The sequence below is a fragment of the Acomys minous genome, assembly GCF_964271855.1.
Source record: "Acomys minous genome assembly, chromosome: 5".
Classification (NCBI taxonomy): Eukaryota; Metazoa; Chordata; class Mammalia; order Rodentia; family Muridae; genus Acomys; species Acomys minous.
This window is the reverse complement of record NC_140494.1, coordinates 81,212,878-81,234,504: the sequence shown is the minus strand read 5'-3', so window position 1 is coordinate 81,234,504 and position 21,627 is coordinate 81,212,878. Positions and strand designations below refer to the sequence as shown.

The 21,627-nt window shown below is 40.0% G+C and overlaps 2 protein-coding genes and 1 long non-coding RNA gene across 3 annotated transcripts in view; 1 reads left to right on the top strand and 2 right to left on the bottom strand.

Annotated features, from left to right (window-relative positions):
- LOC311598614 (methyl-CpG-binding domain protein 3-like 2B) overlaps nucleotides 1–21,627 on the bottom strand; it is a 199,368-nt gene that overhangs the window by 73,385 nt on the left and 104,356 nt on the right. The gene's annotated exons all lie outside the window — the stretch shown is intronic.
- Nucleotides 1–21,627, top strand: part of LOC311598620 — a 123,573-nt gene that overhangs the window by 26,511 nt on the left and 75,435 nt on the right. The window lies entirely within an intron of this gene.
- LOC311597491 (upstream-binding factor 1-like protein 1) lies at nucleotides 20,329–21,476 on the bottom strand (the record flags this gene model as incomplete). The annotated part of the gene is made up of 1 exon (XM_084781712.1): nucleotides 20,329–21,476. Exon 1 carries the CDS (start codon nucleotides 21,469–21,471, stop codon nucleotides 20,329–20,331), a length of 1,143 nt encoding a protein of 380 aa, XP_084637838.1. The 5' UTR covers nucleotides 21,472–21,476.

Genomic DNA, 21,627 nt, shown 5'->3' with positions numbered 1-21,627 from the left:
TGAAATTCTCTTTCTTTGTTGAGTCTTTGTTAGGTTTATGTATCAATGAGACTATGGCCTCATAGAATGAGTTTGGTAATGTTTCATCCCTTTCTATCTTTTGGAGTAGCTTGAAGAGTATCGGTAGTAGCTCGCCCTTGAAGGTCTGGTAGAATTCTGCACGGAAGCCATCTGGCCCTGGGCTTTTTTTGGTTGGGAGACTATCAATGATTACTTAAATTTCCGTAGGGGAAATGGGACTATTTAGCTTGTTTATCTGTTCTTCACTCAACTTTGGCAAGTGAAATTGATCAAGAAAATCGTCCATTTCCCTTATATTTTCAAATTTTGTGTCATATATGCCTTCAAAGTAGGATCTTATGATTCTTTGTATTTCTTCAGTGTCTGTTGTTATGTCTCCCTTTTCATTTCTGATTTTGTTGATTTCAATACTGTCTCTCTGCTTTTTAGTTAGTTTGGCTAATGGTCTGTCTATCTTGTTGACTTTCTCAAAGACCCAGTTCTTGGTTTTGTTGATTCTTTGGACTGTTTTCTTAGTTTCTAATTTGTTAATTTCACCCCTGAGTTTGATTATTTCCAGACATCTACTCCTTTTGGGTGTTTCTGCTTCTTTTTTTTCTAGGGCTTCCAGTTGTGTCGTTAAGGTATTTATGTGCGCTGCTTCCACTTTCTTTTTAAAGGCACTTAGTGCTATGAATTTTCCTCTTAGCACTGCTTTCAATGTATCCCACAAATTTGGGTATGTTGTTCCTTCATTTTCATTGAATTTCAGAAACTCCTTGATTTCTTTCTTTATTTCTTCCCTGACCCAGGTGTCATTTAGCAGAGAGTTGTTTAGTTTCCACATACGTGTAGGCTTTTTGTTATTTCTGTTGTTGAATTGCAGCCTAAGCCCATGATGATCTGATAGGATACAAGGTATTATTTCAAACCTCTTGTATCTGTTGAGGCTTTCTTTGTGAACTACAATGTGATCAATTTTGGAGAAGGTTCCATGGGGTGCAGAGAGGAAGGTATATTCTTTCTTGTTTGGGTGAAAGGTTCTATAGATATCTGTTAGATCCATTTGACCCATGGCATTGGTTACTGATGTTATTTCTCGGCTTAGTTTCTGTTTCGATGACTTGTCCTTCAGTGAGAGTGGGGTGTTGAAGTCTCCCACGATTATTGTGTGGGGATCGATGTGTGGTTTCAGCCTTTTTAGCAGATCTTTTACAAATGTGGGTGCCCTTGTATTGGGAGCATAGATGTTCAGAATTGTGATGTCATCTTGGTTGACTTTACCTTTGATGAGTATGAAGTGTCCATCCTCATCCCTTTTGATTAATCTTGGTTGAAAATGTATTTTGTTTGATATTAAAATGGCTACGCCGGCTTGCTTCTCGTGTCCATTTGCTTGGAATATTTTTTTCCAACCTTTTATCCTGAGGTAATGCCTATCATTATGGGTGAGATGTGTTTCTTGAATGCAGAAGAATGTTGGATCCTGTTTATGCACCCATTCAGTTAGTCTGTGTCTTTTTATTGGAGAATTGAGACCATTGATGTTGAGAGAAATTAATGACCAGTTACTATTAAGAGTCTTAATTTTGATGTTAGTTCCAGTTGAGCGTTTGTGTAGTTGTGTTTTTGCCATGGTATAGTTATCTATTTCCTGGGTAGTTTTGATTGTAGCTTGACCCTTTGGGATGGAGTTTTCCTTCTAGTACTTTCTGTAAAGCTGGATTTGTGGATAGGTACTGTTTGAATTTGTTTTTGTCATGGAATATTTTGTTTTCTCCATCAATGTTTATTGATAGTTTTGCTGGGTAAAGTAGTCTGGCCTGGCATCTGTGGTCTCTTAGGGTTTGCAGGATCTCTGTCCAGGCCCTTCTGGCTTTGATGGTCTCTGCTGAGAAGTCAGGTGTAATTCTGATAGGTTTGCCATTAAATGATGTTTGGCCCTTCTCCCTTGCAGCTTTTAATATTTTTTCTTTGTTCTGTATGTTTTGTGTTTTGATTATTATGTGACGGGCAGTTTTTCTTTTCTGGTCAATTCTATTTGGTGTTCTGTATGCCTCTTGTATGTTTATAGGCATCTCTTTCTTTAGATTGGGGAAATTTTCTTCTATGATTTTGCTGAGAAGAGTTTCTGGGCCTTGGAGTCTGATATCTTCTCTTTCTTCAATGCCTATTATCCTCAGATTCCTTCTTTTCATGGTGTCCTTAATTTCTTGGATATTTTGTGTCAGGAGTTTTCCAGATTTGGCATTTTCTTTATTGGTTGCTACAAGATCTGTTATTGTATCTTCTAGACTTGAGATTCATTCTTCCATCTCTTGGATTCTGTTAGCAAAGCTCAGCACTGTGTCATTCGCCTTCTTCTCTGAGGCCTCACGTTCTCGTTTTTCTTCTGTCTGTGTGTTTATCATTGAATCCATTTTCATTTTCATATCTTGAACAGATTTTTTAATTTCTTTCATCTGGTTCTTTATATTTTCCTGAAAATTTTCCAGTTCCACTCTATGTGCTTCTTTTATGTCTCGTACCTGCTTCGCTGCTTCTTCCTGCATCTGATTTCGAATTTTATTTGTTTCCTCCATTAACATCCTCATTACCAAGGTTCTAAGGTCATTTTCTTGTGTTTCCATTGTATGTGAGTTCTCCGGGTTGTTTTCTTTGGGATAGCTGGGAACTGGAGACGTCATATTGTTTTGGGTTTTTTTGCGAATGCTTTTACGCTGTCCCTTAGACATCTTGCCGTCTCTGTTTTTGTTGGGTAACCTCCAGAGTTGAGTGGAGGGAGTCTGATGACAGATTCACTTGTTTTCTCACGATTTCCGTAGGCTGGAAGCCCTGATACTTCACTGGTGTGGATGGCAGGAGGTTATCCCTGTAGTTTTGGGCTCTCACCACCAGTGATCCTCAGCTCCCCTTTGCTGTGGGTCCTGCAATTGTTCTGGGTCTCTGAATGATCGTTGGGTCAGGCCAAGGTATCCACAACCTTTTGGGTCCCCTGCCAAGTCCAGCCAGGGATACTGGGCCCGAGCCAGGCGTCGAGCTCAGCTATTTTCTCAGGGCCTGAACCGTCTGCCACAGCAGGAGAACTGCGACTGCACTGAGCAAGCACCTGGTGGAAGTGAGCGCTCTGCCCAGCTTGTGTCACAGCAGGAAAACCAAGGCTGCGCTGAGCAAGCACCCAAGGTATAACTGAGCACTCCGCCCAGCCCGCATCACAGCAGGAAAACTGCGGCAGCGCTGAGCACGCACCTAGGGTAGAAGTGAGCGCTTCGCCAGTCTTGCGTCACAGCAGGGAAACAGACCGCACTGAGCAAGCACCCAGGGTAGAAGCGAGCGCTCTGCCCAACTTGCGTCGCAGCAGGAAAACCAAAGCTGCGCTGGGCAAGCACCCAGAGTATAACTGAGCGCTCCGCCCCGCTCGCGTCACAGCAGGAAAACTGCGTCTGCGCTGGGCAAGCACCGTGAGTATAACTGAGCGCTCTGCCCCTCTAGCGTCACAGCAGGAAAACTGCATCTGCGCTGAGCCGGAGCCCAGGGTAGAAGCGGGCACTTCGCCCAGCCTGTGTCACAGCATGGGAGCTGGGCCTCAGGCAGAATTGCCCGCCAAGCCGAGCCAGCCTCTCCACAGCACAGCTCACGGAGCAAACCCAGGACTCCAGGCCAAACCGTCCGCTGAGTCCAGCCTGGGTCTCAAGGCACCACGCGACCCAAATCCTGTCCAGAGTCCCCTCTCCCGCAGCAACTCCCACCGTCCACCACACTAATCGCCTCCACTGGAAGGCTCTGAGCTGCAAACCTCAGCCACCTCTGCTGGCGCCGCTGGAGCCGCTGGCACTGCCGGAGCCGCTGATGGCAGTTCTGTCCTCACCGCCGCCCTGATCTAATAAAGTCCTCGCTCCTCCCATGTGCAGGGGCAGGCAGGTCCTCCGCACCCTGGTCCCTCCGAACCATGGAGCACTTCTGCTGCCGTGGTGTGGGTACCTTGGTGTTCCTGGCTCAGAAATCTGTGCAATTCCTTGAATTGTTCGCTGGAGCTTTCAAACATGGTCCACACTGCTCGCCGCCATCTTGGATCGCCCCACTCGGTTACGCTTTTCTATTCGAATTTAATTTTTTTGAGACAAGATTTCTCTGTTAGCCTTACACGTCCCGGACTCACTTTACAGACCAGGATGGCTTCAACTCAGAGACTTGTTTGCCTCTGTCTGCTTAGAGCTGGGATTTAAGATATTTGCCCCCACTTTATAGCTAGAATTAAATATTTTTATTTTATTTTTCTCTATATAAACTTGCATAATTAGTTTCAGACCTATGTTCTGTCCCTAATAGTTAGCATATTAATCGTTTACACACCCTAAAGAAAACATTTTCTACCACAGAGGAAAATAAATATTTGCTCTCTTTCTCATTTTCTCTCTCTTTTTTTGTCTCTCTCCCCTCTCTCCCTCTGTCTTTCTCATTGTGTGTGTGCATGCGTGTGTGTGTATGTTCTGGGCTTTATTGTTGTTATTTTTGTTGTTGCTGTTGTTATTTTTCAAAACAGTGTTACTCTCTGTAGCCTTGGCTGTCCTGGACTACCTAGGTTGACCAGCTGTTGTCCAACTCACAGAGATACACTTGCCTCAGCCCTCCAAGTTCTAGGATTAAAGGACAGTGTCACAATGTCCAGCTAAGTTTTTGTTTTGTTTTGGTTTCAGGGTTTGTCTACATAGGCTTGGCTGTCCTAGAATCCCATTGAAGAACTCTGTGTCCTCAAAATCACACAGATCTGCCTGTGTCCACCTCTCCAGTGAGAGGAAACAAGGTATGTGCCTACATGACAGGCTAGGATTCTAATATATATTTTTTCTAAAACACCACTTTATCCATGGCTTCATAAAATATCATTCACTTCTAAATTTATGTATTTTTGTTTATTTATTTATATCCTAAAACATTATGTAGCTCTGGGGGACCTGGGAAAATAGATAGATATTCCACACAGTGCAAACTGAGTTAAAGGTGTGCTCTATTGATCCCTGCTTCATTTAGACATTTTTGCATAGTATTGCCTTGTTTCTATTTTAGTTTTGTTCATTTGTCTTTGGATTTCCACACAGTGCTCTCTCATTGGGCTGTAGCCCAGGCCTTTCATATTAAGAGTTGTAAGAAATCATTACTGAATTGCCAGTATGGATTTGAGTTCACTCGTTATTGTAGCCCATGGAAGCCTTGAAATTGAAATTTCCTTGCACTATAACACTTATAGACAGAGATCCTTCTGTCCCTGCCTTCCTGGTGCTGGATCGAAGGTGTGCATGGGAGGCAAAAAGCAGTGAATCTCTTTATGCTCAAGGTAAGGCTGATGTATATAGCAGTTCCAGGACAGCCAGGACTATGCATGGAGAGAACTTGTCTCAAAATCCCATAAAAAGATTGTATGAGCTTGAATTTGTCCTATATTTAGTATAAAAAACACTCTTGCAATGGAATACAAAAACTATTGGTTATGTGACTCAGAGTTGTAGGGTTCATTCCAAGCTGGCAGCTGCTAGAAATCCTGAATTCAGCATGGACATTTTGTTTTATTTCACTTTAGGCTGAGTTTCATACCACAGTGTCCTCAGGCTCAGGCATTTGGTGGGGGGGGGGAAGGGAGGGAGGACTTCACTAATACATGGTTCATGACATTTCTCAATCTCCATAATTACACTTCTCCACATGTATCCATTGACCTGTGTATTCTCTGTGTATCTCTAGAGAGCTCTGAGGATTACACTGCAGAGGAATTCCATCACTATTTGATTAAAGATATGACAAAATCAATACACAACATTTACTAAAATTCTTTATTTGTATAAGTAAATAACTACCTCTGGCAACATTCTATAACTTATTTAAAACCATATATCAACACAATTTTAATCCCTATCCTATAAGTTTTAACCAAATTTCAAAAAGCAGATGAGAAAATATTAATACTAGAAGTATCTTTTCATATAGCTACATGAATATGTTTGATCCAACATCTTCAAAAACTTAAATAAAAGTGTACAAAAATTGTAAAAGTTGTAAAATGTTCATACACCAAAACAACGGCTTTCATTGGAGAACACAGAGACAAGCATTCACTAAAATCAGAATAATATTGTGCTTTAAGTATGAAAATATAAGAAGATATTTTGCAAATTTCACCTTAAATAAATGACAAATATTTGAAGATATATCTTTACATCCTTATTTAAACATTCTATGTTCCAGATATATATCAAAATATTTTACTACTCCATTAACATTAGAAATTTTCCAATCTATGCTTAAGCAAAAATTAATAAAATGAATATTTCAGTAAAAATGGTCTCAAAGGTCCTGATAAATATATTATAAAGCAACTATACATTAATATGGCTTAGAATATTCAGCAGCTAAAGAAATAGAAATTATTTTAATTTTATTTAAAGTTGCACTCAGCAAAGTAACAGCAGTAATGGTACTGTTGTATTAAAGACCAATCAGATAATGTTAGAGAAATAATATGTGGTTGTACCTATCTATTAGTGTTTCTACTTATTCTTAGTTTCAGACTTGGTATTCATTGAGTCCAACTCCAAGGCCTGAGAAACCCTCCCTACAATAAGCTGATACAGTTTATAGACTCATGGGTAAGCTATGTAAGGATGATTCATAGTTTGATCAAATCAAATGCAAATAGCTTTTATGTGCTGCTTCTGAAGGCTTCTTCCTGTGCCTAGGACTCCGATTCAGGCAGTAGGATGGCAAACTCCCTTCTCCTCTCTCTCCTCCTTTGTCCTTAGTGAGAAAGGAAGGATGTAGGAGAGAAAAGCAAGGGAGTATAAAAACCCAGAGTGGACAGTTCGTTCTCTATCAGGGTTGTCCTGGGTTTGGATTTGATATTGAAATGTGGATAAAACAGTGTCTAAATTAGATGGTTCCCCAAGAAAGACATCAACTATCTTCACCTGAACTGCTAGAGTATGAGGAGCTGCTCTAGTCTTCCTGTTTCCCATCTTCTGTGCTAATCAGAATGGATGCATGGGAGCCACCATCATGTCCCGTAGTAGTCTCTGAGAAATCTGCCCCAGAATCCCTAAGCCCTTGTGCCTTTTCAGGCCTTGCTGGCAGGCCTCTTTCTGAGGAGGAGTGCACATCTGTTTGAGCACGCTTGGGGCTTCTGCCTCCAGACATGGCCATGTTCTTTTGCTTCCCACAGGAAGCCTTTGCCTCTGTGTAGGCTGCATATTCCTCTGGTGACAGTTTCTGGAGCCAGCGGTTCAGCTTCACCCAGTATTGTTTCTGAAACTCCTCGGCCTGTTGCTTATAAAGTTCTCTCTGATCCCGTGGGACTCTGTTCCAACGCCTCCTAATCTCAACCCAGCGTGTCCTGAAGGACAGATGCTGCAGCTCTGGGCTCGACCAGGAATCTTGGTGAAATTTCTCATAGGTGTTTATAGGTGGTTTCTTGGGTTCTCCCTGAAATATCTTGTTGGAGGAAAATGCTTTGGGCAATGCCGTTTCTGGAGGAGTCTTTCCCGTTTTCATAACACTTTCTGATTTTTTAGACTCTTTAATCTAATGACTCTTTGGCCGCACAGCCTTCTTAGGAGGCCCTCCAACAGCATGTTGTTTCTTGAACTGAGTCACTTTTTCCTGGAAGTCTTGTTTGTCCTTCTGGAAGTCTTGAACATATCTCTGCTTGACCTCCTCAGGCAGCTGATTGTATTCTGTAGCTATGACTTTAGTCAACTGCCCATTGGTGTACTTGGGGTACTTCTTAGAGTACTCAGATCGCTTCTCCTTGTAAAAGCGCATATAGGCAGTCAGGGGTCTTTTGGGGGAAGTCAGGGTGTGGCTTGACTTTCTCAGTTTTGCCAGGTTCATAAATCAGTTCCTTGGCGTCCAACACTAATTCTGTCGTGTGCGGAACTTCCTCAAAGGATGAGAAATCTGCATCCACTTTAGTTTGCACATTTCTCCTGAATACTGTTTAAAAGCTACTTTGTCCCAGTCTAGGTCTGCCTGGGTTTTTTGGAAGGCCTGGAAGTCACCTGGTGGGATGTTACTCTTGATGGATTCCAGCAAATTCAGAAGGTCTCCTTTGGACCATTGGCCTTGGTTATCAGATGATGCCATTCTGCACTGAGATTTGCTGTGCAGGAACAATAGCTCAGTTGTGCAAACACTTCCACAGCAGCTTGTTTATCAAAGACCCTTCCATTGATAAGGTGATAATCAATTTTAATAACTAATTATGATAGGGAGAATGGGTTAAATTAAAAACCTAAGCTTCTGGACACCCAAGTAAGGAGTCCTCTACCTATCAGCCCTCTCAGTCTCTCTGTTTCTTGCCCACTGCCCACCCCTCTTTTCATCAGGGTTTCTCTGTGTAGCCTTGACTACCTGGATTTGCTCAGTAGACCGTGCTGGCCTTGACCTCACAGGGATCCACCTACCTCTGAGTTTCAAGAGCTAGGATTAAAGGCGATTGCCACCACACCCAGCTACTTTTTAATTTTTGTTTTGTTTGTTAGACTGGGTTTCTGTGTAAATCCTTGATAGTCCTGGAATCCTTTTGTAGACCCAGAGTCTCAAAATCACACAGATTTGGCTCTCTCTGCCTCTGGAGTGCTGGGATTAAAGGCATGTGCCTTCTTCTCATCTCCTCACAGAACTTTCTGTAAATCTGACCATACCGCATGTAACCAATGAAGCCTCAAATATGCAAGAGGATGGAAATAATAAGATGTATTAACCTTGCATCCTCCCATATAACAATGTTGTATAAACTTCTCATTACTGAAGAATAAGACTGGGAGTTATTTTTAAGTATAACAATGTAAAGACAACCAATCTATCTCTTATTTAAAAATCACTCCAAAATATTGATTACATCACGTGGACCTAAATAATAAATGTACCTTCAACTCTTTGAATGGGGTGAAAATCACGATTGTTAACAATGACCTTACTTCATATTCAAAATTCTCTTGCCTGAACCTCTCATTATTGCTCCTGCAAAAATGAGTGGTTTCCATTTTCTTTTTATTTACTTTCTTACTACTAGAACTAGAAATGAATACATGCCAGGAAAGTCGTTCATGAACTGAGTCTCCAGCAAAGGATGTCATTAAAATATAATATCAATAAACAAATATATCCTAAATCAATACATTATTAAAATATTCTCTAAAGTGTTAAACACGTATTTGAAACACAAGAGTATAAGTTTTTCCAGTGGAATATCTCATATATTTGGCATTATATGATTTCTATAATGAACAGTAAGTATAGATACCATGCTAAAAGTCATACTATAAAGTATCTCCATACCTTCCAAAGTTAGATTCACAAGGATCATAAAATTATTGAGGAAACCATACTCATCTTAATTATAATGTTATGATAGATTAAAAATTTGAAGCTCAATAATGAAGTGAACATAAGAGCATTCTCTATATGAACTATCACAAGTACTTCTATATGAGAATTCCTGGACTTGGAGAAAGTATAAATCCATGTACTGAGGATTCCCACTCACCTCAAGGTCCCTGGTCTTATCAAAGCTTGCAGGAAGGTCTTTGCTTAGAGAGGCTGTGCCTAACAGCTGTGAATTGAAGAAGGGCTCCACTGTTTAACCACCTCCTAGGGCCTCTGAACTGACTGAGTTTTATGCTTCCCAAGCTCTTATATAGAGATGTGAAGACCCCACCCTAAGGTGGAGTGTGTTGCTATTAGCATAATTGACTTAACTGGTATAATCTTCTTCTGTAAACTCTGGGAACACCCTAAGGGTGGCTTTTGTCTTTCGGGTATTTGGCTGTAGTCAGATGCCTGAGGCAGGGTTTATCACAAACCTTTCCATTGATGAGGTGATAATAAATTTGAAGAAAATACTGTGATGGAGAGATTTGGTTAAATTTGAATTCTCAGCTTTTAGAAACCCAATAAGGAGTTCTCTCTCTCTGTCTCTCTCTGTCTCTCTCTGTCTCTGTCTGTCTCTGTCTGTCTCTCTCTGTCTCTCTCTGTCTCTGTCTCTCTCTCTCTCTCTCTCTCTCTCTCTCTCTCTCTCTCTCTCTCTCTCTCTCTCTCTGTCAGTCTCTTTCCTTATCTGTCATGACCTCTCTCTGATACAGTGTCTCTATTATGTATATCTAACTATCTTAAAACTTACTATGTTGTTCAAAATGGCCTCTAATTCACAGAGATCTGCCTCTGTTCCCATGTGCTAAGATCTAAGGCATATACCACCACTCCTGGGTTAAAAAGACATTTCCTGTATGGGGCAATTTGAAGTATGAAGATTCATTGTCAACCTGGGCCACTATTGTTGACAGTCCACATGAAATGGAAGAAGCTTTTGCTTTTTCCTGCTTGCCCTCCATCATGACCTCCATTTTATGTATGTAACTGCTTGGATCAATACAAAATCCAACCTTACTAGGATTCTAACAGGGACTGGAGACAATTAGCTATCCAGAAATCCTCCATGTCTGTATTTGTACTATAAAGTCTTCCAAACCTATGGGATTAACCAGTCCTGAATTTTTGGTGTTCTGATTGTGAGACAGCCATTGCTTAGACTGTATTCTATAATCCAGTCTAATAAGTGGCTTGTTTGTTTTATAGTATCTTATCAGATTTTTTTCCTTTAGAATCTCTGACTGCCTGTGGTTCCAAGTGTCACACTGAAACCCCCAACTCTAAAATTTACAAGAACCAATTTAAAATTAATTATATATTTAATTTCTCTGAAGGCAGATTATATATGTTCAGTTTAGGATAATTTTTTATTTCAGATAAATTTTCTCTTGTAGCTCTAGCTGTGCTAGAATTCACTACAAATAACACCAGGCTGAAAAATAATATAAAACTGAAAAAATATAGATGAGAAATTTAAAACCCAGATTGGTATATGATAAAGATTCAGTTTTCGTACAAATAACAGTAATAATAAATGTATGCAAACAAAGCCTGCTTTAAAAAAAAAGGCCAGGCTTATATTAAACTCACAGATATCTGTCTGCCTCTGCCTCCTGAGTTCAGGGATTTAAGGAGTAAGTCAACATACTTTAGATATTGCCTTTTGTCAGGAGATGCCTTGAAAATGCTTTGAAGAGCAGCCAATGTCTGAGGTGAAAACAGTGATAGAAATCAATATCAGCATCTCATTATATAAAATCTCTTAAAGGTTGCATTGGAAAACTGCTTATATTCCCGGGGTGGTGCCACATCCCATCAATCCCAGCACATGGAAGGCAAAGGCTGCTGGATCTCTTTGAATTGAGGCCAGCCGGGTCTACAGGGCTTATTTAGAATGGCCAAAATTAATCCACAAAGAAACCCTGTCTCCAAAATAAAAAACAGAAAGAAAATGACAGCAAGAAAATTGTTTGTAAAGAACAATTGGAAGTTCTCATATAGGGATCCAGTATGAAGACAGGACTAATCTTCTCAGCATAGCCATTATCTCTCCAACGGTTTTTATGTCACCATCTTAAGTGTATCCATAGGTCTCGGTATTTCATCTTCTCCAAAAACATTCTATAAATGTAGAAAAATGTTCCTATTGATTTATTTTTGTATACATTTTAAGACAGCTTCTTGCTATGGAACTCAGGCTGGATTAGAATCACAAAGATTGCATGACCAGAGCAAACCCAACACTTTCTGTACAGGATAAAATTGGAGAATGTTTATCTGTTTCCCAGGGCTGGGTGTGGTGGTGCACTCCGTTAATCTCACCTCTTGGGGGAGAGAGAGAGAGAGAGAGAGAGAGAGAGAGAGAGAGAGAGAGAGAGAGAGATACATCTGAGTTGACCAGTCAGATCTACATAATCAGACCCTTCCTCAAAAAAACCAAACAATCAAACAAACAAAACTAAAGAAAAGTAAATGTTTTTAAAATAAATATCTAAATACTTACAATGCTCTTCCTAGACATAAGATAATTGGATGTGTTAGTTAATACACTTCCTAGATATTAAAACAGAATTTGTCATATAATAAGTTGAAATCTCAGGGCAGTCCTTGTAAATCATGCCCACAAAATAGCCTTTTGTAGCCTCCTGGGAAATTGTCTGTTAATATAACTGAGAATTATATACATATTTGGATTTTGGAGACCAGGTTTCTGTGTAACACTGGTTGTCCTGAAACACAGTCTGTAGACCAGGCTGGCCTCAACATAGAGAGCTGCTTGTCTCTTCCTGTTCAGTGCACAGATAGAAGTAAATTTTTTATTCAATTTTCCTATATATAAACTTGAAAGTTACATATAGGTCATAGCTCTTACCATAATAAATAAGAAATTAATTATTTACAATCCCCAATATAAACATGCTACATTTTAGGAAAAATGAATACTCTTCATTTATTTATTGGCTTTAGTTACTTGGACAGGGTTCTCTGTAGAGCCTTGTTTGTCCTGGAGTTACTTTGGTATCCTGACTGGCCTTGAACTCAGAGATCTGCCTACTTCTGCCTCCCCAGTGCTGAGATTAAATGCCTGGGCCACCAGGACAGGCTATGAATCTTTATTCTAATATAACTTAATTTAAAAAGCCTTTCAATGACTTCATCAAATAACAAATAACATTAACTTCACCTTTTTTCTTCATTTTCTCTTTCTTATTTTTTGAGGAAGGTCTCATACTTTTTCTCTGAGGTGGAACACAGATCTACATGCCTGTGCACCACTATGCCCAAGTGCTCAATATTTCTCTCTGTTCTGCTTCTCTGTGCAGAGAAACAGGCTTGGTGGCACATGCCTGTAATCCCAGTACTCTGGAGCCTGTGACAGGTAGGTCTCTGTGAGGCTGAGACCTCCTTGATCTCCACAGTGAGTTCCAAGAAAAGGAGACCGGAGAGAGGCTGTTGTAACACACACACACACACACACACACACACACACACACACACACACACACACACACCCTACAGCTATTAGTACTTTTAAATCCTAAACAGACAAGACAAATATTCTAGAGGCTTTCTGCTTTTTTCTTAATGTGCACACTTACTGGAATCAGTAAAGAAAACATGGCTTCAATGGAAAACACAAATAAAACAAAACCCAGAAAACTCTAGTCCTTCTGCACACAGTCTGGGTGACTAGAGTCTTCAAACACTATCCACAGTGGCACAAAGAACAAACACCAAAACTCACCTGTCAGTGCTGAGGTGATGCTATCTGACACTAGTCTTAAAATTGCCAAGTGTGCAACACACAGCCCAATGAAAATGATGACTGCACTTCCTTCTGTGGTAGCTGTAGGGTATGCCTGCCAATGATTTTGTTTATGCTGTACGGGTCCATCTAGGGTTTCAGCCTGCAATCTTGACATAGACACTATTTTTGTGTGTGCACTAGGAACCAGCTCCCATGTATCTAAGTTTGAGTTCAGTATTGCCACTAGGAATAGAATTCTGATCTGAGAAATTATGTCTCATTCCCCGTATCTACTACTAGCTGCCATTCCTGGTTCTTATATGACCAATGCTTCCTTATATTCCCTAGAATGCTCCCAATTAGATGATGATGATGATGGTAGTGATGATGAATAAAGAGTCCAGGTCTTCATAAATTTATCATACTATTGCAGACCCTTGCATCTAGCTCTCATTAACTATCATTTGTAGAACAGTAGAGAGTTTAGTATTGTTAACCTAGACTTCTTGGATTAGAAATTTTCAGTTTGTTTAGATATGCAGTTTGGAATCTTCCATGCTTTGCATCATACCTGAAAGTAGTAGCTTAGAGTTTTGTTTGTTGGTTTGTTCTTCTTTTAGTGATAGGAGAGTTTATTTCGTTCTTATTTTATGAAGAACTAGGCTCCCCTTACGTTGGCTACAATTCTTCCACAGTCAGGAAAGCCTTATGTGTCCTTGACTCCTTCCTCCACTGCCCAAGTACTCAGATTAATACCAAGGAGTCTGTCATGCAGCTTGTTTGGATACTTTTGTTTCTGACACTCAGGCTTTAATTTCAAGTACATCTTATAGAATATGCTGAAGTGGCTCAGCTCTTAGTTTGAAATGTCCTTCACTCACTACTTTGGAATATTTTAGTGTGTTCTTCTTTCCAAACTTGTCTTCAGCTCAACACTTAATACATTCTTTCTTGGATTTTGGTTTTACATAATCAATAGATTTAATTTTAAAAACAGAAGAATGAGAATTTTATAGTTAATGAGCAAATATTTTCTTTTGGCACAGCTTAAAAATAGGGAAAATCATACTATATATAACACATTAATTATAATAGTTTCTAATATTTAATCAAACTGGATTTAAAACAATGGGAGAAAACCACTGTGTCTGAGGAGTGCTTTGGATTCCCTACATCCAGTAGGACACATTGACAAAAAGGAAGAGAAATGATTTGGAGAATGGGGGGCTAATTTTTAAGTCCATACACAAAAGAGGATAGCACCAAAGTCAATAAACATGTAAAGAAATGTTCAACTCCTTTAAATAGTGCCAAACGTTCTTTTTTGGAATATAATTGAACTACTGGATACAGAATGAACTAAAAATAAAAAAGTAACTCTCATGTCTACAAAAGACAAATGGGCTAAGAAAGAAATCAGGGAAATAACACCTTTACATCAGCCAGAAAAAAAAAGACATAAAGTGTCTTGGTTTAACTCTAACCAAACAAGTGAAAGACTTCAAGTCTCTGAAGAAAGAAACTGAAGAGTATGTCAGTACATGAGAAGATCCTCCATGATCAGGGATTAGTAGGATTAATGTAGTAAAAAGGGACAATTTCCTGAAAACAAGCTACAGATTCAACTGAGGTCCCATCAAAATACGAACACAATTGTTTACAGACCTTGATAGAACCATTCTCAACTTCCCATGGAAAACCACAAGAACAATCTTAGAATAGATTGGAAACAATAAAATATCCTCCAAAGGTATCTGCATCCCTGATCTTGAGATGTACAACAGAGCAACAGCAGTGGAAAAAAGTACATGGTGCTGGGAAAAATCATACTGGTGAATCCTCCAAGGACTCAGCCAGTCCCTTCCTGGCTCTCTTCACCTTCCTGCCCTGTCTCCAGATGTCTGCACTGGTCTGCTGGTCTGTAATAAGATGATGACAACTGAAGAGACACTGGCATTGTTCCCTCTGGACTATAGAAAGATAGTGACTGTTGAGGACCCCTTGTTCCTCTTCCAAACTTGGGTGTAGGAAGAGGTGAACTCTGAGGAAGTGTTCCAATCCTTAACATTGGCTTCATCCTGCATTCCCGCTGAAATTGTGTTACAGAGTTCCTAAGATACAAAGGACATGAGAGGTTCCCTGCACTGTCTCCACCTGCATCCTCTCTGAAGCACAAAGCTGCTGGGCTTTCTCTAGGTGCTGTTGGTCTTTCCTTCTCTCGGTGATATTCCCAGGGTTAGAAGTTATGCTAGACACAGCTTTTGGAAGATGGAACTGGTCAACTTCATAGGACTTCTAGCTTTTCCCCAAGCCAGGCTTTGGTTTGAGCCTTGAACTTTCTCTTGCCTTCCAAAGCTTCCCTCTTCCTTTGTAGTTTCTGGGTATCATACTTCTTCTGAGTCTTCCCCTTGAAAACTAAGAGAAATGTAAACAGCGCAGGATCACATATCCTACTAGTTACAAAGAACTTCTTCAAGTCATGTATGGTTTGTCTTGAATTTTCTCAGAAGAAAGAGCTCTCAGATCAATGTACTGACTAAAGTCATTTGTGAAAGTTTCTCCAACTCAAGTGTTTGAAACCAAAAATGTGTAGGGCTAGGCAACACATGTTGAGTCTTTGCCAAAGCACCAAGGCTGCTATAGTGTAGGTTCTAGGTAACAGGCTTCTAAGCCATCTAGGTCACGTGACTAGGAAGGATTAAGAGCTGAGCATGTCTGTGTCTACCAAGCCAGTTACAAACAGATTTACTCCATTTTCCTTTAAGGGTGACCCTCTCAGCTTTTCTTTCTCATGGTCACTGATGTTCCAAATCTACCCTCAGTGGCACACAGGCAACACTAATGCAGACGTCCTCCATTCCAGTTTGGGCAAGAACACTAGCTGTAGATAGTGGGACAAAATCCATCCAGATATACATCTCAGAGATCATCATGGGCTGATGAATTACAGCCTACATTTCTACCAACTTGTATTAGCAAGTAGTGAACAGCTTTTCACAAGACATTATGTTACATTTTTTTTTTTACCTCACATTATTGAAGAGTACATCTGAGCACTAAGTTAAGGAAGCTTATATATGAAGAGAAAAAATAGTAAACACTCCACAGTTACTGTGAATAATGTACTCAGGATCAAAAGCTGCCCTGGAAGTGAGTTTCCTGAAGGCCCCTCCATGGTTGTAGAGTTTGTCCTTAAGGGCTCCACTACAGAGATGCAGACAGGGCTTGGGTAGCTGCAAACAGCAGTGTCTTTCCCATCTAATTCTCTTTCTATGTAGAAAAAGAGATAGGTACATTAATTATCAGGCAGTCCAGCACACAGATTATGCAAATTTGTTCAAACTGTCAGGGAAACTGGGCCTGGTAGTACAGTCCTTTAATCTCAGCACCCCCTGAGGCAGTGACAGCCAGATCTCTTAAAGTTCAAGGCCAGCCTGGTCTCCAAAGTGAGTCCAGGACAGCTAGGACTCTGTTAGTAACCATGTCTTAAGTAAGCCAGGCATCGAGGGGTCACACCTATAGAGTAAGGCAGAATTCTGTGAGTTCCAGGCCAGTGTGGTCTACAAAGTAATTCCAGGAGAGGATGAGCTCTGGTACACAGAGCAGCCCTGTCTTCAGAAAGCCAGGTGTGGTGGTAAAAGACTTTAATCTCAGCACTGGCAAGGCAGAGGCATTACAGGCTCTGTGAGTTCACCACCAGCCTGGGCTATCTAGTGAGTTCCAGCACAGAACTATGTGCTTTGTAGTAGGAACAGAAATGGATATGAGGTTAAAACAATGCCTAAGTATTAAAACAGAATTTGCTAGTTTTAAGACTGAAATGTCACGTCATACCTGGTAAATCATGCTTATATAATTACTACTCCTGTGCCTCTTGGTTAATTGTCCTTTAATCTTTCGCAGAATTATGCACATATTGGGGTTTTTTTTTACACAATTCCCATTTGACACTTGTTGTTCTGAAATGCACTCTATAGACCTTGCTGGCCTCATCTCACAAATAAGCCTTCTTCTGAGTGCTGAGTCCTTAGCAGAAAAGTGTGTGCTTCCACTGCATAGCTAGAAATAAAGACTTCATTCTAATACAAATTGTGAGAATTCTATTTCCTACCTTAATAAATAAGTGATTAATTCTTTACATACCTTACTACAAAAGTGATATTTCTTTGAAAAAATTAATTCCATTTTATATATAGTAATTTATGTATTTTTATACTTATTGAATTTAATTTTTTTGAGACAGGATTTCTCTGTTAGCCTTACACGTCCTGGACTCACTTTACAGACCAGGATGGCTTCAACTCAGAGACATGTCTGCCTCTGTCTGCTTAGAGTTGGTATTTAAGATATTTGCTACCACTTTATAGCTAGAATTAAATATTTTTATTCTATTTTTCTCTATATAAACTTGCAAAATGAGTTTCATATCTATGTTCTGCCCCTAATAGTTAGGATATTAATCCTTTACACACCCTAATGAAAACATTTTCTACCACAGAGGAAAAAAAATATTTGCTCATTTTTTCTCTCTTTTTTGTCTCTCTTCCTCTGTGTGTGTGTGTGTGTGTGTGTGTGTGTGTGTATGTGTGTGTGTGTTTGTGTGTGAGTGTGTGTATGTGTTGTGGGTTTTATTGTTGTTGTTTTTGTTGTTGCTGTTGTTGTTTTTCAAAACAGTGTTACTCTCTGTAGCCTTGGCTGTCCTGGACTATCTTTGTTGACCAGGCTGTCATCCAACACACAGAGATACACTTGCCTCTGTCTTCCAAGTTCTTGGATTAAATGCCAGTGTCACAATGTCCAGCTAAGTTTTTATTTCGTTTTGTTTTGTTTTGTTTTGTTTTTTAGGCAGTGTTTCTCTACATAGGCTTGGCTGTCCTAGAATCACATTGTAGAACTCTGTGTCTTCAAAATCACACAGAACTTCCTGTCTCCACTTCCCCAGTGAGAGAAATAAAGGTATGTGCCTACATGACAGGCTAGGAACTTGATTCTCATATATATTATTCCTAAAACACCACTTTATCCATGACTTCATGAAATGTCATTCACTTCTAAATTTATGTATTTTTTGTTTATACATTTGTTTCCTAAAACATTCTTTAACTCTGGGGACCTGGGAAAATAGATAGATATTCCACCAGTGCATACTGAGTTAAAGGTGTGCTCTATTGATGCCTGCTTCATTTAGACCTTACTGCATAGTATTGCCCCGGTTCTATTTTATAGTTTTGTTCATTTGTCTTTGGATTTCCACACAGTGCTCTCCCATTGGGCTGTAGCCCAGGCCTCTCATATTAACTGTTGAAAGAAATCATTACTGAATTGCTGGGTTGGATTTGAGTTCACATGATATTGTAGTCCATGGAAGCCTTGAATTGAAGTTTCCTTGCACTATAACTCTTATGGACAGAGATCCTTCTGACCCTGCCTTCCTGGTGCTGAGTTTGAATGTGTGCATGACCTGGGAGGCAAAAAGCAGTGAATCTCTTTATGTTCAAGATAAGCCGGATGTATATAGCAGTTCCAGGATAGCCAGGTCTATGCCATGGAGAGAACTTGTCTCAAAATCCCATAAAAGGAATGTATGATGTTGAATTTGTCCTATAGTTAGTATAAAAAAACACTCTTGCAATGGAATACAAAATCTATTGGTTATGTGACTCAAAGTTGTAGGGTTCATTCCAAGCTGGCAGCTGCTAGAAATCCTGAATTCAGAATGGACATTTTGTTTTATTTCACCTTAGGCTGAGTTTCATACCACAGTGTCCTCAGGCTCAGGCATTTGGTGGGGGGGGAAGGGAGGGAGGTCTTCACTAATACATGGCTCATGAGATTTCTCAACCTCCATAATTACACTTCTCCACATGTATCCATTGACCTGTGTATTTTCTGTGCATCTCTAGACAGCGCGGAGGATTACACTGCAGAGGAATTCCATCATTACTTTTTTAAAGATATGATAAAATCAACACACAACATTTATTAAAATTCTTTATTTGTTGTATAAGTTAATATCAACTTCTGGCAACATTGTGTAACTTATTTAAAACCATATATCAACACAACTTTTTGGATCCCTATCCTATAAATTTTAACCAAATTTTAAAAAGCAGATGAGAAAATATTAATACTAATACTATATTTTCATATAGCTACATGAATATATTTGATCCTACACTGTTAAAAACTTAAATAAAAACATATAAAAATTGTAAAAGTTGTAAAATATACATACAACAAAACAATGGTTTTCACTGGAGAACACAGAGACAAGAATTCACTAAAATCAGAATAATATTGCATTTTAAGTATGAAAAAGTAAGAAGTTATTTTGACAAATTTCACCTTAAATAAATGACAAATAATTGACGATATATCTTTACATCCTTATTTAAACATTCTACGTTCCAGATATATATCAAAATATTCTACTACTCTATTAACATTAGAAATTTTACAATCTATGCAGAGCTAAAATAATAAAATGAATATTTCAGTAAAAATAGTCTCAAAGGTACTCAAAAATATATTATAAAGCTAATGTACATGAATATGGCTTAGAATATTCAGCAGCTAAATAAATAGAACTTATTTTAATTTTCTTTAAAATTGCACTCAGCAAAGTAACAGCAGTAATGGTACTGTTGTATTAAAGACCAATGAGATAATGTTAGAGAAATAATATGTGGTTGTACCTATCTATTAGTGTTTCTACTTATTCTTAGTTTCAGACTTGGTATTTATTGGGTCCAACTCCAAGGACTGAGAAACCCTCCCTAGAGTGAGCTGATGCAGTTTATGTACTCATGGGCAAGCTTTGTAAGGATGATTCCATAGTCTTTTCAAATCAAATGTAAATAGCTTGTATGTGTTGGTTCTGAAGGCTTCTTGCTGTGCCTAGCACTCCGATTCAGGCAGTAGGAAGGCAAACTCCCTTCTTCTCTCACTTCCCCTTTGTTTTTAGCGAGAAAGGAAGGATGTAGGAGAGAAAAGCAAGGGAGTATAAAACACCAGAGTGGACAGTTCTGTCTCTATCAGGGTTGTCCTGGGTTTGGATTTGAGATTGGAATGTGGATAAAACAGCACGTAAATTAGATGGTTCCCCGAAAAAGACATCAATCATCTTCATCTTCACCTGAACTGCTAGAGTATGAGGAGCTGCTCTAGTCTTCCTGTTTCCCATCTTCTGTGCTAATCGGAATGGATGCATGGGAGCCACCATCACTTCCCGTAGTAGTCTCTGAGGAATCTGCCCCAGAATCCATAAGCCCTTGTGGCTTTTCAGGCGTTGCTGGCAGGCCCCTTTCTGAGGAGGAGTGCACATCTGTTCGAGCACGCTTGGGGCTTCTGCCTCCAGACATGGCCATGTTCTTTCGCTTCCCACAGGAAGCCTTTGCCTCTGTGTAGGCTGCATATTCCTCTGGTGACAGTTTCTGGAGCCAGCGGTTCAGCTTCACCCAGTATTGTTTCTGAAGCTCCTCGGCCAGTTGCTTATAAAGTTCTCTCTGCTCCCGTGGGACTCTGTGCCAACGCCTGCTAATCTCAACCCAGCGCTTCCTGAAGGACAGATACTGCAGCTCTGGGCTCGACCAGGAATCTTGGTGAAATTTCTCGTAGGCGTTCATAGGAGGTTTTTTGGGTTCTCCCTGAAATATCTTGTTGGAGGAAAATGCTTTGGGTAATGCCATTTCTGGAGGAGTCTTTCCCGTTTTCTTAACGCTTTCTGATTTTTTAGACTCTTTGATCTCATGACTCTTCGGCGGCACAGGCTTCTTAGGATGCCCTCCAACAGTATGTTGTTTCTTGAACTGAGTCACTTTTTCCTGGAAGTCTTGTTTGTCCTTCTGGAAGTCTTGAACATATCTCTGCTTGACCTCCGCAGGCAGCTGATTGTATTCTGTTGCTATGACTTTAGTCAACTGCCCACTGGTGTACTTGGGGTACTTCTTAGAGTACTCAGCTCGCTTCTCCTTGTAAAAGCGCATATAGGCAGTCAGGGGTCTTTTGGGGAAGTCAGGGTGTGGCTTGACTTTCTCAGTTTTGCCAGGTTCTTCAATCACTTCCTTGGCCTCCAACACTAATTCTGTCAGTGTGCGGAACTTCCTCAAAGGATGAGACATCTGCATCCACTTCAGTTTGCACATTTCTCCTGAATACTGTTCAAAAGCTACTTTGTCCCAGTCTAGGTCTGCCTGGGTTTTTTGGAAGGCCTGGAAGTCACCTGGTGGGATGTTACTCTTAATGGATTCCAGTAACTTCAGAAGGTCTCTTTTGGACCATTGGCCTTGGTTATCAGATGATGCCATTCTGCGCTGAGATTCTGTGCCCAGGAACAAGAGCTCAGTTGTACAAACACTTCCAGAGAAGTTTGAACAGCTTGGAAACACAGCTTAGTAGGCTCTTTTGGAATTCCACAGATTCTGTGAATCAGTATTCTGAACAGAAACAAACAAACAAAAAGT